We start from the raw sequence: 20,621 nt of genomic DNA, 5'->3' as shown, positions 1-20,621 counted from the left end.
CATATATTGTTAGTATCTACAGCATAATTATTTGGGGTGTGTGTGTGTGTGTGTGTGTGTGTGTGTGTGTGTGTGTGTGTGTGTGTGTGTGTGTGTGTGTGTGTGTGTTTTCTGACTCTAAGGGTTTACACATATTCATCAATTTACCAGTTTGATTTCCAGGTTTAAGGATCCAGCATCCAGCGAGTTCTCGACCAGCTCCTTCACGACGTTAACAACAGATGTGATGACCTGAGAGCTGGACAGCAGTCGCACGGTGTCTGGAGGAAGAGCCTTCATCCCTTATTCATCTGCAAACATGAGAGAAACAGAATAAAATAAAGGAGTCGGATCCAAAAATTGTTGCTATTTATTACATCAACAATTTAAATAAGAAAAACATCCAGTACAAAATTTAGAAAACCATAAGAAATAAAAAAAATTTATTAAAAAATTTAAAGATTTAGAAAGAAATTCAGAAAGAAAAAAAATCTGAAATTCAGAAAGAAATTCAACAATTCTGAAAGTCATTCAGAAAAAAAAGATTCAGGAAAAGAAATTATAATAAATTAAAAATTATTTAAAAAAAAGAAGAATTATAAAAGAAAAAGAAGAAAAAAAAGAAGTTCAAAAATTCAAAAAGAAAGAAAGAAAGAAAGAAAGAAAGAAAGAAAGAAAGAAAAATATTCAGAAATAAATAAAAAATTCAGTAAGAAATTTAATAAGAAATGAAAGAAATCACATATATATATAATTCAGATTAGACATTATAAATAACAAATAAGTTATTAGACATTAATTTCTTGACAAATCAGAATAATTTCCGTTCCAGTCCAGAGGCATCCACGACTCCCAACCTTTCAATGTGTAAATTCCCCCTGTGTTTTCTCACCACTTTCTCACTCCTCCTACAAATGATCACTAATCACCACCAAATCTGACTTCATCATCAGAGAAATCAAATCTAGAACAGGAAGTAAAACTGTGATCATCTTAGCAACAACTGCACACACACCAGTCATCATCTGCATCTTCAGAACCAGGACCTGAAGCTATGAATGGACCACATGCTCTGATTGCTCAGTGAAGATCATCAGTGAGTTTGCAACTCATGGAGTTTTGGTGCTTGGCCCCCAAAATTGCTTTATTGCAACGTGTTCTATAAATCAGGCATAAAAGAGATATGGTGAAAATATCAATAAAATAAATAACATCCTCATCTGCATCTCTGCTGATCCTTTAGAATGAGATCCTGCAAGTTATTTTGAAAGTCTTTGGAAGCTTCATATGCAACTGATGCACCAGATCTGATGGGATATAGATTTACATAATAATAATAATAATAATAATAATAATAATAATAATAATAATAATAATAATAATAATAATAATAATAATAATAATATAATGCCTGTGTGTGCACAGAGCTCCTCTAAAACCTATTATACACTGCAGTGATGGAACGCATTAATTCTTGCAATCAATAAGAGAAAAACGTAATTATTTGTTTTACATGTATATGTTTCAGATCAATAAATTACTCACAAAAATTCCTCAGTACATTAAATCCTTGATTACTTTTTTTTTCCCCCAACACACCATAACGGCACCTACTTCTCCAATGCGGAAGTGAAATCGTTCAAAAAAGACGCCTTTTTTAAACGTCATCACCTAGTCTCTGCTCTGATTGGATTTTTAAGTAATCAATCATCGTAAGGGTCGGTTGATAGACCAATCAAAACTCAGGATTGAATCCGAGGTCGAAAAAGAAAAATAATTAAATTGTAAAAAACTAATGAAAACGTGGTAGAGATCATATATATATATATTTTTTTATTTTATTAAGTTTTTATCATGTTTTATAGACATTTTGTAACAATCCCCGCCTACTTAACCGAGCGTTCGGGGCTGTGATTGGAGGATGCAGTGTAGAGAGGCGGGGCTAAAAGCCTTGCGCTATTTAGCAGTACGAAGGCAGGCGGACGGAGAGACCGAGTGTTAGAGCAACAGTGTCAGGGAGCTGGGTTTTTAAATATAAAAACAGTTGTATTTTGGGGGAAAAAGGTAGGTTATTTCCGTGGAATTATTTGCACAAATGCTGTCTTTTGCATGAACGACTTGCGTTCGCGGCCGAAAAGTGGATCAACTGGTGGTGCGCTGGATTTATTTATACGCGGGCCGCGTCCTAAACCGAGCTCGCTCCCTCTGCAGGGAGCGGAATAGGGGGTGAGTGAGGGAGAGATTTGGGACACAGCCCCATCTAACGGTGTTGTTTTTGTCTTTGAAAGAGATTTTTTTTTAACTTTTGTATTAATTACTAATCTAATTTAATTACAAATGTATTCATAACAATACAATATATTTTTATATTATATATTTTGTTTAAAAACGAGCCCATTTTTAGATTAGCTAGTTGTCGACTTAGCAACCTAGCATAAGATGTTTTGCGTTTTTTTTTTCTTTATTATATATTAAAATTAATTACAATTAAATTCCATTTAAAAGCCTTAAAATACGTAATTAAAGCTTTTTGAAGTGACCAATAAATAAATACATTTATTTCCCTTTTTTTTTTTTTTTTTTTTTTTAACCCATTTCGCTGCTAATGATAAAGATTGAGTCGCGCGACCGTTTTTCAAAAGAAAAACATAATTAATAAAGAATTTAATTACATTTTTTACGAGATTAAAATCAGGTTGTAAACCATAAAATTAGTATTAGTCGTATTGATAATAACAATAATGTTGTTGCTGTGTATATACTTGACTAGTCAGCCTGCATTGTGCTGCATTATATTATAATTAAATATATTTATTAATAGTATTAATAATAATGTTTTTCCTGAAGATTTGAGCTGAATTAAAAAATTACTAAATATTTTAAAAACATTTTTTCAATAGAGAGAAAATTATGCAGTGATGGTTAATGTGGAATAAGTATTTATTATGATTGGGTTTTGTTATGATAATAATGTAATATGTGCTCAGGAGAGAAAGTGTGTGTGTGTGTGTGTGTGTGTGTGTGTGTGTGTGTGTGTGTGTGTGTGTGTGTGTGTGTGTGTGTGCAAAGTAAAATAGCGAAACGTGGCAGAACTCGTCTCAGTGTGTGTCATCTTATCAGCTGTGGGAGTTATGTAAGAGGAACAGTGATGGGTTGAAAACACACACACTCTTGCATACACTCGTACACACACTCACATTCACACACTCTTACACATACTCACATTTACACACACTCACAATCACACACTTTTACACACACTCTTATACACATCTCTTTCGTATCTCATGCACATACACTCTCACTAGCACACATTCTCTCTCTCACACACACACACACACACACACACACACACACACACACACACACACACACACACACAAACTGTGAACTTTGCATCTAAACTCTGATAACCCTGGAGTGAGCAGAAGTGGGTCGGTCAAAACAGAGATCGTCTGCTGCAGCGTTAAAGTTTAAAGAGATCAGGTTCATGACACAAGTCGATCTCTCCATCAGGTTTTCTTTCAGGGACTGGTAGGTATTTATCAGGGGGAAAAATGTAACGTGTGCTCAGAGTTCCCAGATGATGTCATAAGTTACATTTGCATATTTGGTCACTTGTTTATTGAATAAAATGACAAACGAGGGAGAGAAGAGAAGTAAATTAGTTTTATTGTGGTGATCTGCGATTGGGGGTTATAGTAGAGATCTGGGATTGGGGGTAAAGAACTGGTGATCTGTGATTTATGATTACCGACAGTGGAAATCTTCGATTGGTGGTTTATGGGACGGTGGTGATCTGCGAATGGTGGTTAAGGGACGGTGGTGATCTGTGGTTGGTGGTTACGGGACGGTGGTGATCTGTGGTTGGTGGTTACGGGACGGTGGTGATCTGTGGTTTGTGGTTACGGGACGGTGGTGATCTGTGGTTGGTGGTTACGGGACGGTGGTGATCTGTGGTTGGTGGTTACGGGACGGTGGTGATCTGTGGTTGGTGGTATCTACATGGTTTCAGGTTAACCACCAGGCGTTTAAGGGAAGAAAGCCATCACTCGTCTGTTGTAGTTCAGACTTAAACACCAGAGAATTAAAACACGTTTTAATTAATTTCTTCACCGGGTCGGGCGTTACGATGAGATCTGATATCTGGTGTTTGTTTTGTTTTTTTTGTTTTGGTTTTTTTTTTATTAAAATTCTAATAAGAATAAGGTCTTGGTCAAGAATCTATGAAATATTTTTCCTGAAATGTAAATATTAATGCTAGTGCTTTTAATTTAGCATTTAATCTTGTTTTTTTCTTTGAGAAGGGGAAATAATGTCTCATACATTGTTTTTTTTCCTTTTTTTTCTGTTTTTTTTTTTTTTTTCATATGAATGCTGGAAATGATATCACTCTTCATTATGTATGTATTTTTGTGATTATTGTGTTTTATTTTATTTTATTATTTATAATTAAAGATCAGGTATAATTACTTAGAATGAAATGCTTTGGTTTTGTTGTGCATGATTTGCAAATATAGTGGGAAGGAATCATCATGATCCCAACAAACCGTCTGAGTGTTGTATTGTGGTATCGCTCGGCCCCACTGTCTGTAACACCTTTTAATGTAGAATGGAATGGAAAATGTGCCCATGTGTGTGTTTTATCATCTTCATCAGAACTAATCCCTCAGCAGGACTCTTGTTCTTGCTCCTGGGTCTGGTCTGGTCTGTGAATGTCTCTTAATATGCGTCATGTGTTCGTAGTTTGCATTGTTTCTCAATGACCAGATAAAAAATGTCACAAAATGACAATCATGTGGTGTTTGAGTGGCAGATGTATGGGAGAACCTTTTGTCCACATCTGTAGCTACGTTACAGCAGGCATTGTCGTTGTGAGTAACGCTTACATAACAGGATCATTTGTAACATTTCCTAATTAACTGATTATTTTACTTTATATAAGCAATGATCCAGGGTTTAGTGTGAGGTGTGACCAGATGTTGGTGCACGATGTGGAGGTGAAGAACGGCCCGAGGTGAAGCATTAGAATGGTGTAAGGTCTCGTACCTCGCCATGGATTTTCACCTTATACCATGGTCACTTCCCAGCATTGAAGAGTTCAAGCTGTCATTGATGATTGAAGAGCGAAACTGACTGAATGGATCACGATAACGCGTCATTTTTCCATATTGAATCTAGAATTCTGCTGCCCCGAATCAAACCCAGAGATAAAGTAGTGCCAGAAGACTGTTTATTTCCATGTGTTTTAATAAATGGGTATTAAAAAGAGTGTGTTCTTGCCATGTGTCTACAAATAATCCAGCTGTCGGAGTTAACTCCTGGTGCTGTTTCTAAGTCTATTCCTCATTAAAATTATTTCTTCTCCAGTCCATCAAACTCCTCATCCTCCATGGAGCTCAGTAGGAAGTGTGTATAATAGCTGTCTCTCACCTGGATGTTACTTCGGTCACAGGTGTGTTTAAGCAGCGCTTCATTAAGATTAAACCGACCCTAAACCACCTTCTAGCCAATCCCAATCCAGGATTCACACTGGCTACAGTAAGAGATATATATCTCTATACAGTGAGGAAAATAAGTATTTGAACACCCTGCTATTATAGTCATCGTAGGTGCATGTCCACTGTGAGAGACATAATCTGAAAAAAGAATTCAGAAATCACAATGTATGCTTTTTTTAACTATTTATTTGTATGATACAGCTGTAAATTAGTATTTGAACACCTGTATATCAGCTAGAATTCTGACCCTCAAAGACCTGTTAGTCTGCCTTTAAAATGTCCACCTCCACTACATTTATTATCCTAAATTAGATGCACCTGTTTGAGGTCATTAGCTGCATAAAGACACCTGTCCACCCCATACAATCAGTAAGAATCCAACTACTAACATGGCCAAGACCAAAGAGCTGTCCAAAGACACTAGAGACAAAATTGTACACCTCCACAAGGCTGGAAAGGGCTACGGGGAAATTGCCAAGCAGCTTGGTGAAAAAAAAGTCCACTGTTGGAGCAATCATTAGAAAATGGAAGAAGCTAAACATGACTGTCAATCTCCCTCGGACTGGGGCTCCATGCAAGATCTCACCTCGTGGGGTCTCAATGATCCTAAGGAAGGTGAGAAATCAGCCCAGAATTACACGGGAGGAGCTGGTCAATGACCTGAAAAGAGCTGGGACCACCGTTTCAAGGTTACTGTTGGTAATACACTAAGACGTCATGGTTTGAAATCATGCATGGCACGGAAGGTTCCCCTGCTTAAACCAGCACATGTCCAGGCACGTCTTAAGTTTGCCAATGACCATTTGGATGATCCAGAAGAGTCATGGGAGAAAGTAATTTGGTCAGATGAGACCAAAATAGAACTTTTGGGTCATAATTCCACTAAACGTGTTTGGAGGAAGAAGAATGATGAGTACCATCCCAAGAACATCATCCCTACTGTGAAGCATGGGGGTGGTAGCATCATGCTTTGGGGGTGTTTTTCTGAACATGGGACAGGGAGACTGCACTGTATTAAGGAGAGGATGACTGGGGCCATGTATTGCGAGATTTTGGGGAACAACCTCCTTCCCTCAGTTAGAGCATTAAAGATGGGTCGAGGCTGGGTCTTCCAACATGACAATGACCCGAAGCACACAGCCAGGATAACCAAGGAGTGGCTCTGTAAGAAGCATATCAAGGTTCTGGCGTGGCCTAGCCAGTCTCCAGACCTAAACCCAATAGAGAATCTTTGGAGGGAGCTCAAACTCCGTGTTTCTAAGCGACAGGCCAGAAACCTGACTGATCTAGAGAAGATCTGTGTGGAGGAGTGGGCCAAAATCCCTCCTGCAGTGTGTGCAAACCTGGTGAAAAACTACAGGAAACGTTTGACCTCTGTAATTGCAAACAAAGGCTACTGTACCAAATATTAACATTGACTTTCTCAGGTGTTCAAATACTTATTTGCAGCTGTATCATACAAATAAATAGTTAAAAAAAAAATCATACATTGTGATTTCTGGATTATTTTTTTAGATTATGTCTCTCAAAGTGGACATGCACCTACGATGACATTTCAGACCCCTCCATGATTTCTAAGTGGGAGAACTTGCAAAGTAGCAGGGTGTTCAAATACTTATTTTCCTCACTGTATATATATATATATATAGAGCCTGTCAATTCTTCTAGGGTTTTGTTTACTATTTCCTTCTCAGTAAAAGGCATGAATGTGACTGTGAATGAGTGGAAGAAAGTTCTGTGGGGTCCAAGTGGGACATTTGTCTCTAACAGTAGAATTTGTGTAAGAGGTATAACGGGAGAGATGTGATCAGACGCCCCTCACCCCCACACTCACACATTGAGGGTTGTTTTGGAGCAGGGAAGGTTGGAGATTTATTCCAGAGAGTAAAAGGAACCAACATGGCAACCATTCCATACTGTAACACCATGCAGTTCCGTCTGGACCACGCCTCATTGGAACAGACTTCACCTTACAACAAGACGACGAGCTGAAGCGTACGTCTGAGTTCTGTAAGTGTTATTTAGAGAGTAGACAGACGTCTGGAGTGATATCTCTCATGGAACGACCTGCCCAGTCACCGCACCGAAATCCTATTAAACTGCATTGGGATGAACAAGAAAATCTCCAACTAGTGAAGATCATCTTTAGCAGGTTTTACAAGCACAGCAAAGTATTTCTGCTGAACCTTTGAAGACATGAACTGTACGGATTGTGTGAAGCTGTTCTTCATGCTAAGGACGTATTTTTCTTTGGAAATAAAGTGGAACTTCTGGACATTTTATAGATTTGCTTAATCAAAGTCCTAAAATAAACAAAATTAATATTGTGTCTCTCAAAAACCATGGAAGCCTCCAGGCACTCTTTTTTGATAAGGAAGTCTGGAGAAATACTGTGAATGTTAATCGCATTAATGCTCATTAATGTTCACTTACTTATGTTGTTATTATTATCTGAAGCGTCTCAGCTTGAGATGTGAGCCACTCACTGGTTTTTGAGTCTCTCAGACGATTACTTACGTGACCGAGTCTCAGAAAGCTTCAAATGGGCTGTGGTTGGATTTTTCCATCGAAACCAACACCACAATGGTTTACTGACCACAAAATCTTAGTCCCCTGCCTTGAACCCTACAGAAATTCCCCCAATGTGGAGCTGAAAGTAGAATCGGCAATATGCTAATACTCTGGACTTCAGTTATAGAAAAAGAACGGAAGGCGTGTGATGATGTAGTTCACAGTGTAGAGTAACGATGCTCTCGCGACTCCATGTTTAGTCGGTGTGTGATTAATTCTTGGTCCCGTCACTCAGGTCAGGATGAACGTCGGCGTGGCCCACAGCGAGGGGAACCCCAACACTCGGGTCATGAACAGCCGGGGGATTTGGCTGACGTACGCGCTGGGTGTAGGAATGCTTCACGTCGTGCTCTTAAGCATTCCGTTTTTCAGCGTTCCAGTTGTCTGGACTCTCACCAACGTCATTCACAACTTGGTGAGTCTTCAGTCTGTTACACAAATAACACTGCATGCTCGATATGACCGGGCCGATAAATCAGTATGATCTGGATATCATGATAAACGATTATACGATGCCTTTCTGATCTCTACCATCGCACACCCATCTCTTTCTCTCTCTCTTTCTCTCTCTCTCTCTCTCTCTCTCTCTCTCTCTCTCTCTTTACCATCACACACCCCTCTCTCTCTTTCTCTCTTTACCATCACACACCCCTCTCTCTCTCGCTCTCTCTTTCTCTATACCATCACACCCCCATCTCTCTCTTTCTCTCTCTACCATCACACCCCTATCTCTCTCTCTCTCTCTCTCTCTCCCTCTCTCTCTCCATCACTCCCCTATCTCTCTCTCTCTCTTTACCATCACACTCCCCTATCTCTCTCTCTCTCTCTCTACCATCACACCCCCATCTCTCTCTCTCTCTCTCTCTCTCTATACCATCACACCCCCATCTCTCTCTCTCTCTCTCTCTCTCTCTCTCTCTCTCTCTCTCTCTCTCTACCATCACACCCCCATCTTTCTCTCCCCATCTCTCTCTTTATCTCTCTACCATCACACCCCCATTTCTCTCTCTCCCCCATCTCTCTTTTTATCTCTTTCCACCATCACACCATCTCTCTCTCTCTCCCTCTCTCCCCCAATCTCTCTCCATCACACCACTTTATCACTCTATATCTCTCTCTCTCTCTCTCCCCCCCCAACACTCTCTTTATCTCTCTCCACCATCACACCCCCATCTCTCTCTCCCCATCTCTCTCTCTCCTTTATCTCTCTCCACCATCACACCCCATCTTTCTCCATCTTTCTCTCTCCCCATCTCTCTCCATCACACCCATCTCTCTCCATCACACCCCCATCTCTCTCCCCATCTCTCTCCATCACACCCCATCTCTCTCCCCCATCTCTCTCTCCATCAAACCCCTATTTCTTTCTCCATCACACCTCTATCTCTCTCTCCCCCATCTCTCTCCATCACCCCCCCATTGCTCTCTTTATCTCTCCCCAACTCTCTCTCCATCTTTTTTTATCTCTCTCTTCAGCTCTCTTTCCATCTCTCTCCCCATTGCACACCCATCTCCCTTTTTAAATCTCTCTGTGTGTGTGTGTGTGTGTGTGTGTGTGTGTGTGTGTGTGTGTGTGTGTGTGTGTGTGTGTGTGATGTACAGTGTTTCTGATCCCCTGTAGGGTGTGTGTGTGTGTGTGTGTGTGTGTGTGTGTGTGTGTGTCCCCCTACAGGACATTCTTAACACTGTACATAACACACACATACACACACACACACACACACACACACACACACACACTCCCTACAGAAGGAGGAGTGTGTGTGTGTGTGTGTGTGTTGTACAGTGTTTCTGTGTGTGATGTACAGTGTTTCTGATCTCCTGTAGGGTGTGTGTGTGTGTGTGTGTGTGTGTGTGTGTGTGTGTGTGTGTGTGTGTGTGTGTGTGTTTGTGTGTGTGTGTGTGTGTGTTTCGGTGTGTGATGTATAGTGTTTCTGATCTCCTGTAAGGGGAGTGTGAGTGTGTGATGTACAGTGTTTCTGATCTCCTGTAGGGAGTGTGTGTGTGTGTGTGTGTGTGTGATGTACAGTGTTTCTGATCTCCTGTAGGGAGTGTGTGTGTGTGTTTCTGTGTGTGATGTACAGTGTTTCTGATCTCCTGTAAGTAGAGTGTGTGTGTGTGATGTACAGTGTTTCTGATCTCCCGTATAGTGTGTGTGGGTGTGTGTGTGTGATGTTCAGTGTTTCTGATCTCCTGTAGGGAGTGTGTGTGTGTGATGTACAGTGTTGCTGATCTCCTGTAGGGTGTGTATGTGTGTGTGTGTGTGTGTGTGTGTGTGTGTGTGTGTGTGTGTGTGTGTGTGTGTGTAATGTACAGTGTTTCTGATCTCCTGTAGTGTGTGTGTGTGTGTGTGATGTACAGTGTTGCTGATCTCCTGTAGGGTGTGTGTGTGTGTGTGTGTGTGTGTGTGTGTGTGTGTGTGTGTGTGTGTGTGTGTGTGTGTGTGTGTGTAATGTACAGTGTTTCTGATCTCCTGTAGTGTGTGTGTGTGGGTTGTACAGTGTTTCTGATCTCCTGTAAGGGGAGTGTGTGTGTGTGATGTACAGTGTTGCTGATCTCCTGTAGGGTGTGTGTGTGTGTGTGTGTGTGTATGTGTGTGTGTGTGTGTGATGTACAGTGTTTCTGATGTACTGTAGGGAGTGTGTGTGTTTCTGTTTGTGTTTCTGTGTGTGATGTACAGTGTTTCTGATCTTCTGTAAGGGGAGTGTGTGTGTGATGTACAGTGTTTCTGATCTCCTGTAGTGTGTGTGTGATGTACAGTGTTTCTGATCTCCTGTAGGGAGTGCCTGTGTGTGTGATGTACAGTGTTGCTGATCTCCTGTAGGGTGTGTGTGTGTGTGTGTGTGTGTGTGTGTGTGTGTGTGTATGTAATGTACAGTGTTTCTGATCTCCTGTAGGGGGTGTGTGTGTGTGTTTCTGTGTGTGATGTACAGTGTTTCTGATCCCCTGTAGGGAGTGCGTGTGTGTGTGATGTACAGTGTTGCTGATCTCCTCCAGGGAGTGTGTGTGTGTGTGTGTGTGTGTGTGTGTGTGTGTGTATATATGTAATGTACAGTGTTTCTGATCTCCTGTAGGGTGTGTGTGTGTGTGTGTGTGTGTGTGTGTGTGTGTGTGTGTGTGTGTGTGTGTGTGTGTATATGTAATGTACAGTGTTTCTGATCTCCTGTAGGGTGTGTGTGTGTGTGTGTGTGTGTGTGTGTGTGTGTGTGTGTGTGTATATATGTAATGTACAGTGTTTCTGATCTCCTGTAGGGTGTGTGTGTGTGTGTGTGTGTGTATATATGTAATGTACAGTGTTTCTGATCTCCTTTAGGGAGTGTGTGTGTGTGTATGTGATGTACAATGTTTCTGATCTCCTGTAGGGAGTGTGTGTGTGTGCGTGTGTGTGATGTACAGTGTTTCTGATCTCCTGTAGGGAGTGTGTGTGTGTGTGTGTGTGTGTGTGTGTGTGTGTGTGTGTGTGTGTGTGTGTGTGTGTGTGTGTGTGTGTGTGTGTGTGTATATGTAATGTACAGTGTTTCTGATCTCCTGTAGGGAGTGTGTGTGTGTGTGTGTGTGTGTGTGTGTGTGTGTGTGTGTGTGTGTATATATGTAATGTACAGTGTTTCTGATCTCCTGTAGGGAGTGTGTGTGTGTGTGTATGTGATGTACAATGTTTCTGATCTCCTGTAGGGAATGTACGTGTTCATGCACGCGGTTAAAGGAACACCGTTCGAGACTCCAGACCAGGGCAAAGCCAGACTCCTCACACACTGGGAACAGCTGGACTACGGCGTGCAGTTCACATCTTCCAGAAAGTTCTTCACCATTTCACCCATCATTTTGTACGTATTTGTGTGTGTGTGTGTGTGTGTGTGTGTGTGTGTGTGTGTGAGAATCAAATCATAATATGTATGTAGGTTTACTATTTCTCTCGTAAATCAATAATAATTATTAAATCATAAAATACATTATAAAGTATAAAGTCTTATTCCACATTTAGTCTACGCTGATCTAATAACTTCTGGGAAGATGTTCCAGTAAAGTCCATGTTAGTAAAGTCAGGTACTGATGGAGGTGAGGAGGTCTGGGGTGCAGTCCCACAGATGTTCATTAGGGTTGAAGCTCTATAACTGGAGATCTTCCAACCCATAACTTTATGGATATTATTTTATTCTGCCTCACTTAAAGACGTCCTGTACAACTTCGTAGTAACCGGTTTGAAGAAGAACCACATGTGGCAGGAAAGTACAGGTGTCCTAATACTTTTGCGTTTCGTCCCCTCAGATATTTCCTGACGAGCTTCTACACGAAATACGACACGGCTCATTTTGTGATCAACACGGCGTCGCTGCTGAGCGTCCTCATCCCCAAATTGCCGCAGCTCCACGGCGTCCGACTCTTCGGCATCAACAAGTATTAACCGGCCAGGATGGAAAGAATGCCTCTCTCTCTCTCTCTCTCTCTCTCTCTCTCTCTCTCTCTCAGCTCCAGGAGGCACTTTGCAGTTTTGTACAGAGTGTAATTTAGTGTCTGTCTTTCGCCCACACGCACCTCGAGGTACCCCGGAGTGGTTTGGTGTGGGGGAGGGGACATGTGACGACGCCTCAAGCATTAATTTAAATATTTAATTTCTTTTTTCTTTTTCTGTTTGTCCCCCCGTTTTTCTTTCAGCTCCCTCATGGATCTGGGCTGGCCCGGGTTTCACATTTGAGGTGGTGTGTGTGTGTGTTCGTTTGCTGGTTTTTGTTTGTGGGTGTGCACTAAATCCGAGGCTTTTTAAACCCCAAACAACCCCCTCCCCCCACGTCTCAAGTCTTTATAAAGACGTGCATGATCATATTTTTTTCTCCTTTGGTTAGAGTATTTCAGTAGCTCCTCCATCAGGATGCTAAAGCAGCGTGTGAGCCGAGGTTTTTAGTGTTTACTGATGCGAGTGTGATGATGTTTATGTGCTCATTCCAGTCAGTGTACTCGTTTATTAGGACGTAACTGTGAATCTCTTAATGAGCAGAGCAGCTTGGGTTTCTTTTCTTTTTTGTTTTCCTCCCAGCGTCTCTGTTTATTCATGGTATTACTGGAGCTCAAACAAACCCTGTGTGTAATAAAGGCTTATTTGTGCTCTCGCAGTCTCTCCGTTTTTTTGTCTGCGTCTCCAATTCAGTACCAATCAAAAGTCTGGACACCTTGTTCTCGTTCTCCTTCTCTTTATTTTTATTATGTTCAACACGAATCCTGAATAAAACTAAACTGTGAAACTATTATTAAACCCACAATATGTGTTTTATATTTTTCAAAGTAGCTACATTTCCCAGTGGTGTTGAGTGCTTGTTGGCTGCTTTTCCTTCACTCTTAGGTCCAACAGAGAGTTTTAGCTGTTAAGGCATTGGACTTTGGATCTCAAGGTTGTAAGTTCAAATGCCAATGGGGCTTCTTTAGACCATCTAAAATATAAAACATATTCTGGGTCGTTTAACACTGAAGAAATCCAAAATGTTCAATGATGGAAAAAATTAAACACAAAAGGAGAAAGTGGTTCTGTGGAAAAGTTTTCGGCAGGTGGGAAAACAATGCTGGAAAGACTAACCAAAGATCTCTTGCGGATGTAGGCTCCTCAGATCTTTCTGACTCGATGATGTTGAGAGCGGGACACATCATCACTTCCAGGACCCCTTGTTCTTCTCCATGCTGAAGATGGTTCTTAATAGAATGACTGTCAGATTCTCCTTGATGGTACTGCATGATCCTTAGGTATCCTGACCAAATCTCCAACTCCATTTGCAGAAATGCAGCCATGAACCTGCAGGAAACCTTCGTCATTCTTCACTGTTGGCTACAGACACTCGTTATTGCCCCTACAAATATTTCAGATTTTGACTCCTCAGTCCAGTCCTTGTGTTCAGACTTGTCCTGGTGTTTCACCTGAGACATAAAATTGTCTTCCACACCCTTAGTAACAGATTTCGGCTGTTCCTCACCCGGTCACTAGCTCCTACACAGCCGTCTCTGTTTCACGTCAGGCGATGACACCAGGTATTGGGGGGAGATTCCTCGTAACATTTTAAAGCCACGATGTACCAAACATAAAGATATAGAAGAAAATTTATTAAAACATTTTGGATCAATAAATTGAAGAAAAATAAATAATTTGCGTTTCGCATGTCAGCTAATGCAATCGGCTAAACTGCGTGTGCGAGCGCAAGTCCAGCGCAACAGCCACCGATGTTTTATTTACAGCTTGATCATTATGGGATGTATGTTAACTTATTGGGAGAAAACCGGTAGTTCTGTGTAAATTCAGGTATTGAGCACCACCCATATATAAACCCTGAGATTGGAAGTTGGATCAGACTCAAATCTTCGACTAATAATAATGATATCTACATCAATTATGCGGATTATGATCGAACTCCGTTACCACACAGCTGGCAGCCTCAGCGTTACCATGGCAACATGCTACTCAGTCGAGCGGTGGCTTCTCTTCTTCGTTGTTCTTCCGTGCGTTAGCAGAGCTTCCTGCTATACACGATTACAATATATTACAACATTACATATTACAATATATCACCCGACCTTTCCAGCCGTATGTGGTTCTTACCCACAAAGTAGGAGACACACAATTGTGTGGGACGTCTTTGGATGTGGAAGCAGGAAACGTGAAATAGAAGATCCAAACCTGTTCCAGCATGACGATGCACCCGAAGGTCGTCTTCTCACGGGTTGGAAGACGTGGAAGATCTCTTGCGATAAACCTATTCATCACCTTCGGATCTCCTCACCTCGCTTTACCTAATAACGCCCTTGTGGCTAAATAAGTAGAAAATCTCCACAAAATCTTGAAGAACACTTTCCCAGAAGGCTGAGGGACATTATGAGGGTGAATGGAGACTAAATTTGTAATGGAGATGTTCAAAAGGAAATCTTAGATTTGAGTGTTAAAGAAAAAAGGGTGGACCAAATCGTATAAATGAAATATCTTTAATAATATTTGCGATAAAAAAAAAGTAAGAAAGGCGGTATAATAAAAACAGCAGTCACGTCAACCGGACCAGTTCCTCGCAGCTCCGCCTCCTGACTCCTTGATAAACGTCGAAATGGTGATTCAGTCCTTTCTGGCAGTGGATTTTCAACTTGGTGCCCAAAGCGCCGTCAGGAGAAGGCGCTCCGTAGAACACTCTGCCGATCCTGGAGTGGACAAGAGCCATGGCGCACATCACACACGGTTCACGGGTGACGTACAGCTCGTACCCGGTGCAGATGTACGGCTGGGCGTTTTCCTCAGACCCCGAGGCTCCTGTCTGGACCTGGTGGTCCATGGCGGCGTATGTACACGCGGGGTGTTTCTCGTACCCATACACACCTCCTCCCTGTGCCCAGGCCACGAGGTCGATGCAGACCATCACTGCATGGTGAAGAGGATGATCTCGGGTCAGGTCGTGACCCACAGCGACGATCCGTCCCGATTTCGGGTCGACGATCACGCCGCCCACCGCATCCATTCCTTCCTCTCGCCCGGATTTCGCCGCCTCCACGGCTAACGTCATGTATTCATGGATTTTGGTTTTCTGCCTGGACGTGAAGAGTTCTCCCTTCAAGCCGAGCGTTATCCGCTTGTCCTCGTGGAAGGACGTCGGCCAGTGAAGGCTCGCCCGCTCAAACTGCGGCCTGGTTAAAGGAGCTCGGGCCGCGATCCGGACCGGGAAAGGTTCTCCCAAGCCTTCAAGGTTAAACCCGTCAGAGCTCAGAAGATCCCTCAGGGATGCCGGACGCCCTTTGATATGAGGGACGTCGCTCACGAGGCACACGATCACTTCTAACGGGTGAGGACTGCTCTTGTCCTTGCAAGGTCTCACTCGTCTGATATGCTGGAGATCTGATAAAGGGTGGACCGCAGAAAGATCTTTGACAAGACGTGAGGTTTGGCGTTTATCTGTGATTGGGGCGGCGAAAGCGTCCAGAAATTCCACATCATCAGACATTTCGTCTGAAAGGACCGGAAGGACTTGCCAAGAGTCTGGATCATACTCCATGCCTTTTCTCTTTTTACTCTCTGGCTCCATTTTTATATCTTTATATCTTTACTTCACATGAAAGACACATTATTTTCCGTTTATACTTAAATGTAAACTATTAAATACCTCGCCAGGTTGAACATTAATAATAAAATAACATAAAAACAGCCCAGATTATTAAAAAAAAAAAAAAAGGAATTCTTACAGCCATGCAATGCGAGGTGTCCTGTCGGCATTTTACACCCTGGAAACAAATGCGGCGCATCAAGGTTCCGCATTTTTTTTTTTTATAAATAAATAAATAAATAAATAAATAAATAAATGGCGTGGTTTTAGAAATAATAATTTTCTCTATATTTTTGTATTAATTGTATTTATCTTATTTTATATGCATATGTAAATGACATGAACTGCAATGATAAATAAAAATGACTGTAATAAGCGGAACAACTTGTTGCCCACCGGAGCTACTTTCAGTGTCGGAGCTACTTTGTTCCTCCCACTCGCATTGCGACAGAGCCCGCCTCCTTTGTTATGATTGGATAATCAGATCGTATTCTGTTTGTTGATTGGTTACTTGCGATAAAATATAGGTCTTTCAGCCAATCGCAGACGAAGACGCGGAATGAACACGAAAACGAGTGGGAAAAGCGGAAAGGCAACGTGAACGCGAAACAGAGCGAACGTTTGCGTTGAGTGTGTGACGTGAATTTGGCGCTTGTGGTTGAAAGGACGTTGGTACGCGACAGAAGAATGATGCGTGGAATTAATTTTGATCACTCAGCATAAACTCGTGGTGTAGTTTCTTGGTAATACGAGAACACGTGCAGTATGTATGCACGGATAGGGGCGTGTAGGCTGGTGCAGTGTGTCTTCATCGGGTTTAAAACATCCAGAGAAGCTTCTCAGGTCAGATCCAGGGTGGTGTTAGGCATCGAGACGAGTTGTGATGAGACCGGAGCTGCTGTCCTGGATGAGACTGGGACCATCCTTGGAGAAGCTTTATACTCTCAGAAGGAAGTTCACTTGAAGTAACCAACATTCATTTCTCTCCACACTGACACCAAGTCCATGCCAAGATGTTTTTGTATTAAGATATTGCACACAAATCACTCCAGATCTTCTCTAATGCCATGTCAATCCGTATCCCCATTCCTGATCCTCTACCTTTTTCCATTCACACGAATCCTTATATAGATCTTGAATAAACATCTCCTCTCCTGTGCATGAGCTCAGAGCCTTCTACCCGAATAATATTACAGTGATGAACACACCGGTCAGCCAGAACATTATGATCTGTGAAGTGAAGAACACTGATTATCTCTTCATCCTGGCTTTCTGTCTGGATCAGAGCATCTAAAAATTGCAGCTCTTGTGAGATGTTCCTGATCTGCAGTGGTCAGTATCTATCAAATGTGCTCCAAGTAAGGAACAGGGGAGAACCAACGACAGGGTCGTGGGCGACCGAGGATCATTGATGCACGTGAGGAGTTAAGGCTGGTCCGTGTGGTTCCGATCCAACATAGGAGCTCCTGTAGCTCAAACTGCTGAAGAAGGTTATGCTCTTAGTCCTCAACTCCAACACAATATTAGGCAGGTGGTCATAATTTTATGCCTGATCGGTGTATGGGCGATTAAACCCTGACCGATACATTGAGGAGCTTCTCGGTTCATCTCCCCATTTTGATAAATCCTGTGGTCCTGGAGATGTTTCAGAAGGGTTTTTGGTCAGCATCAAGCATAAAAAAACAACAAAGGAGATTCAGAGATTGCTGAAATGGTTAAATTTGGGGTTAAGAACTATCCAGGGAATTATTAAAACCTGGAAGGATAGTGGTGACCCATCATCTTCCAGGAAAAATGAGGTCAGAGATATCAACAATGATGAAATCAAATCATAAAAAAAAAAAAAAATTAGAGCTCAGGGGTGTGTTTAATATTGAAAGTAAGAACATTTGTACTGAAACTTAAAGTATTGGGAATGAACAGATGTATAGACTAAAGAAACCCACCGACTGTGAGGCACAAAGATTAAAGAATTCAGTTTGCTATTGATCATGAAGATTGAAAAGAAGGTCCTGTCCAGAGCCAGAGGAGCATTAGGGTAAATAGAGAGCTGGATATTTTGATGCCTAGTGCCAACCGTACAATCCTGTGGGGGAAATGTTATGATCTGCGGACGCTTCAGTTAGTCAGGTCTGACTACCTGAATGACCAGGTTTTTCCATCAATGGATTTTCTTCATGACAATTCTAGGATTCATCCAGGTCACATTGCAAAAAAAAGTGGTTTGAAGAGCATGAGAGATAATTTTCACTCAAGAGTTCCGACCTTGACCAAATTGAGAATCTTTGGGATGTGCTGGGGAAGACTTTATGTAGTGGTGGGAGTCCATCAATAATACAAGATCTTGGTGATAAATGAACTCAACTCTGGATAAAAGCAATTGTTCTAGACACAGAACGAAAATCCAGTGTTGTTCTGATGTTCTCAGTAGACCTCTGGAATCGAGTCTTATGTGATGTTTCAAACCCGGATGGTGCTTTTAAGCATTTTTCTTGATGGATATACTAAGTGTTGATGTTTTTCTCCGACAGAACAGGAGGTATAGTCCCGCCCGTCGCCCAGCGTCTCCACGAAGAGAACATCAGCCGAGTGGTACAGGAGGCATTGGACAGGAGCGGCGTCACGCCAAGAGAACTTGATGCCGTGGCCACGACGGTCAAACCGGGTCTGGCTCTGAGCCTCGGTGTGGGCTTGCGCTTCAGCCTGAGCTTCGTAAGACAACACAAGAAACCTTTCATCCCTATCCATCACATGGAGGCCCACGCTCTGACCATCAGGATGCTCCAGAACGTCGAGTTCCCATTCCTGGTGCTGCTCGTGTCTGGAGGTCATTCTCTTCTGGCGCTGGCGAGAGGCGTCGATGATTTCTTACTGTTAGGACGAACGCTGGATGAGGCTCCAGGAGACACTCTGGACAAGGTAGAGGAGATACCAAACCACTCGGGATACTGGTGGTGTGAGCCATTGTTAACGAATCGCGCTCTGATCATACAGGTGGCGAGACGTCTGTCTCTCGTCAGGCACCCGAGATGTCGTGGTTTAAGCGGTGGACAAGCCATCGAGCTGCTGGCGAAAGAAGGAGACCGGCTGCAGTTCCGGTTTAAACCGCCGATGGGGCAGAACTACGACTGCAACTTCTCCTTCGCCGGCGTTCGCAACCAAGTGACCATGGCGATCCACAAGAAAGAAAAGCAGGAGGGTAAATCATTTATTTACAAATTAGTTAGGATTTGTAAGGGTGGAGCGATGTATCGTTATAACGCAGATCTCGTGATACATTATTTGGCGATACACTTTATTTAGTTATCGTTGGTACGGTGATGTTTTTTTTTATTTTTAACCATTAGATAATTATATGGTACCAAAACAGATGCCTTTGACTGGGTTGGTTTACTTAATAGGTGTTGAAGGAAACTACCATTTGCCTATTTTACTAATATTTAGTTTGAACGCAATATCGTAGAAAAGTATCGCGATATGATATTTGGTGTCATATCAGCCAGCCCTGGGTCAGAGCACAGAGTGGGTTTAATCCTGATTTATAATGGATGTTTCCTGGCAGGTGTTGAGTCGGGTCAGTTATTATCCTGTGTGCAGGACATCGCTGCAGCGGCGCAGCACACCGTCGCATCGCACATTGCCAAGCGCACCTACAGGGCCATTTTATTCTGCAAAACCCGAGACCTTTTACCACAGAACAACCCGACTCTGGTAAGTTCACCGCACTGCATTCTGCTTTTTAAATCCACTCCGACTCTCGCTCTTTCTGCAGGTCGTATCTGGAGGAGTAGCAAGCAACGAATACATACGAGAGACGCTGAGGATCGTCACCGACGCCACGGGATTGCGGTTGCTCTGTCCTCCGGCTGAATTCTGTACCGATAACGGCGTGATGATCGCATGGTAAAGCTTCTGAATCGTATCGCTTTAAAGCAGCCATATGTAACATTCTTAGATTAGTGCACTGAAAGAAATTCAGACGCCTTTCCATGAAAAACTTCTGATCTCCGACTTTAAATGGGGAAAAACCTCAGGAAGTTCTTTTCATTGTTCTTTAATCAATATTAACCCATAACCACAAGTCGATGTGGTATAAAAGGAATAAAAACGCTCCAGGAACTCATAAAAAACGACAAACGGCACCTTAAATCCTGTGCTGCTGTCTTCAGGAACGGTGTGGAGAGACTGAGGGAGGGTAAAGGGATCGTGTCCCACACTCAGGAGGTCACCTATGAGCCAAAGTGAGTCCAGGTAACATTATTATCATTCTATTCATATGCAGCGTATTTTTATTCACTCATCCGTATGGTTTCCTGGCAGAGCTCCACTGGGCAGAGATATCTCTACAGACGTCAGAGATGCTTCCATCAAGCTTCCGGTGTTAAAACTTAAAAGATAAATTGATAAATATCGTATTGAATAATGTAATGAAAGGGTTTGAAAATAATAAAATGGATATATGTGCTCAAATATGTCTTTGGGTATTATTTCTGTGTATTTATTGTGGTAATAA

At 42.2% G+C, this 20,621-nt stretch overlaps 4 protein-coding genes across 10 annotated transcripts in view; 2 read left to right on the top strand and 2 right to left on the bottom strand.

The window, feature by feature from the left end:
* Positions 1 to 1,627, bottom strand: part of pms1 (PMS1 homolog 1, mismatch repair system component) — a 36,958-nt gene extending 35,331 nt beyond the window's left edge. For both annotated transcript variants that reach the window (XR_014532654.1, XM_083536264.1), the window contains exons 1-2: positions 1,525 to 1,627; positions 148 to 290 (exon numbers count right to left, since the gene is read on the bottom strand). Coding sequence is in view for 1 of the 2 variants with exons in the window: in XM_083536264.1 (XP_083392390.1) it covers positions 148 to 279 (132 nt within the window). In the remaining variant the exon portion in view is untranslated. The remainder of the gene's footprint in view (positions 1 to 147; positions 291 to 1,524) is intronic.
* A 284-nt stretch (positions 1,628 to 1,911) lies between these two features.
* ormdl1 (ORMDL sphingolipid biosynthesis regulator 1) lies at positions 1,912 to 13,159 on the top strand. 3 transcript variants are annotated; one of them, XM_083536328.1, is made up of 4 exons: positions 1,912 to 2,043; positions 8,287 to 8,466; positions 11,724 to 11,875; positions 12,318 to 13,159. In XM_083536328.1, exons 2-4 carry the CDS (start codon positions 8,293 to 8,295, stop codon positions 12,451 to 12,453), a joined length of 462 nt encoding a protein of 153 aa, XP_083392454.1. In that variant the 5' UTR covers positions 1,912 to 2,043; positions 8,287 to 8,292; the 3' UTR covers positions 12,454 to 13,159. The 3 variants fall into 3 exon arrangements, with proteins under 3 accessions (XP_083392454.1, XP_083392453.1, XP_083392455.1); XM_083536327.1 differs by having other exon boundaries at positions 1,915 to 2,205; XM_083536329.1 differs by having other exon boundaries at positions 1,921 to 2,047; positions 8,292 to 8,466.
* On the bottom strand, positions 12,687 to 16,090 carry adat3 (adenosine deaminase tRNA specific 3; the record flags this gene model as incomplete). Its single annotated transcript, XM_083536317.1, has 2 exons — positions 12,687 to 14,036; positions 14,707 to 16,090. One exon carries the CDS (start codon positions 16,088 to 16,090, stop codon positions 15,065 to 15,067), a length of 1,026 nt encoding a protein of 341 aa, XP_083392443.1. The 3' UTR covers positions 12,687 to 14,036; positions 14,707 to 15,064.
* Positions 15,849 to 20,578, top strand: osgepl1 (O-sialoglycoprotein endopeptidase-like 1). Of its 4 annotated transcripts, none has more exons than XM_083536305.1 (7): positions 15,849 to 17,999; positions 18,040 to 19,027; positions 19,103 to 19,307; positions 19,671 to 19,819; positions 19,881 to 20,011; positions 20,278 to 20,349; positions 20,429 to 20,578. In XM_083536305.1, exons 2-7 carry the CDS (start codon positions 18,623 to 18,625, stop codon positions 20,505 to 20,507), a joined length of 1,041 nt encoding a protein of 346 aa, XP_083392431.1. In that variant the 5' UTR covers positions 15,849 to 17,999; positions 18,040 to 18,622; the 3' UTR covers positions 20,508 to 20,578. The 4 variants fall into 4 exon arrangements, 3 of the variants coding, with proteins under 3 accessions (XP_083392431.1, XP_083392429.1, XP_083392430.1); XR_014532661.1 differs by having other exon boundaries at positions 16,664 to 17,073; positions 18,640 to 19,027; positions 19,706 to 19,819; XM_083536303.1 differs by having other exon boundaries at positions 16,664 to 17,073; positions 18,640 to 19,027.
* The last annotated feature ends 43 nt before the right edge of the window (positions 20,579 to 20,621 follow it).

This window comes from Silurus aristotelis (assembly GCF_946808225.1).
Source record: "Silurus aristotelis genome assembly, chromosome: 3".
Lineage (NCBI taxonomy): Eukaryota > Metazoa > Chordata > Actinopteri > Siluriformes > Siluridae > Silurus > Silurus aristotelis.
Note: the sequence above shows the minus strand (reverse complement) of the source record. Positions and strands in the feature narration are given on the sequence as shown.

Excerpts from the sequence above, each read along its gene's own strand:
- osgepl1 (XM_083536303.1), top strand. The coding sequence starts at position 16,874 with ATGTATGCACGGATAGGGGCGTGTAGGCTGGTGCAGTGTGTCTTCATC. Across the intron at positions 19,028-19,102 it reads CAGGAGACACTCTGGACAAG|GTGGCGAGACGTCTGTCTCT; the intron begins GTAGAGGAGATA and ends CTGATCATACAG. Across the intron at positions 20,012-20,277 it reads AACGGCGTGATGATCGCATG|GAACGGTGTGGAGAGACTGA; the intron begins GTAAAGCTTCTG and ends TGCTGTCTTCAG.
- ormdl1 (XM_083536328.1), top strand. The coding sequence starts at position 8,293 with ATGAACGTCGGCGTGGCCCACAGCGAGGGGAACCCCAACACTCGGGTC. Across the intron at positions 8,467-11,723 it reads CCAACGTCATTCACAACTTG|GGAATGTACGTGTTCATGCA; the intron begins GTGAGTCTTCAG and ends GATCTCCTGTAG. Across the intron at positions 11,876-12,317 it reads ACCATTTCACCCATCATTTT|ATATTTCCTGACGAGCTTCT; the intron begins GTACGTATTTGT and ends TCGTCCCCTCAG.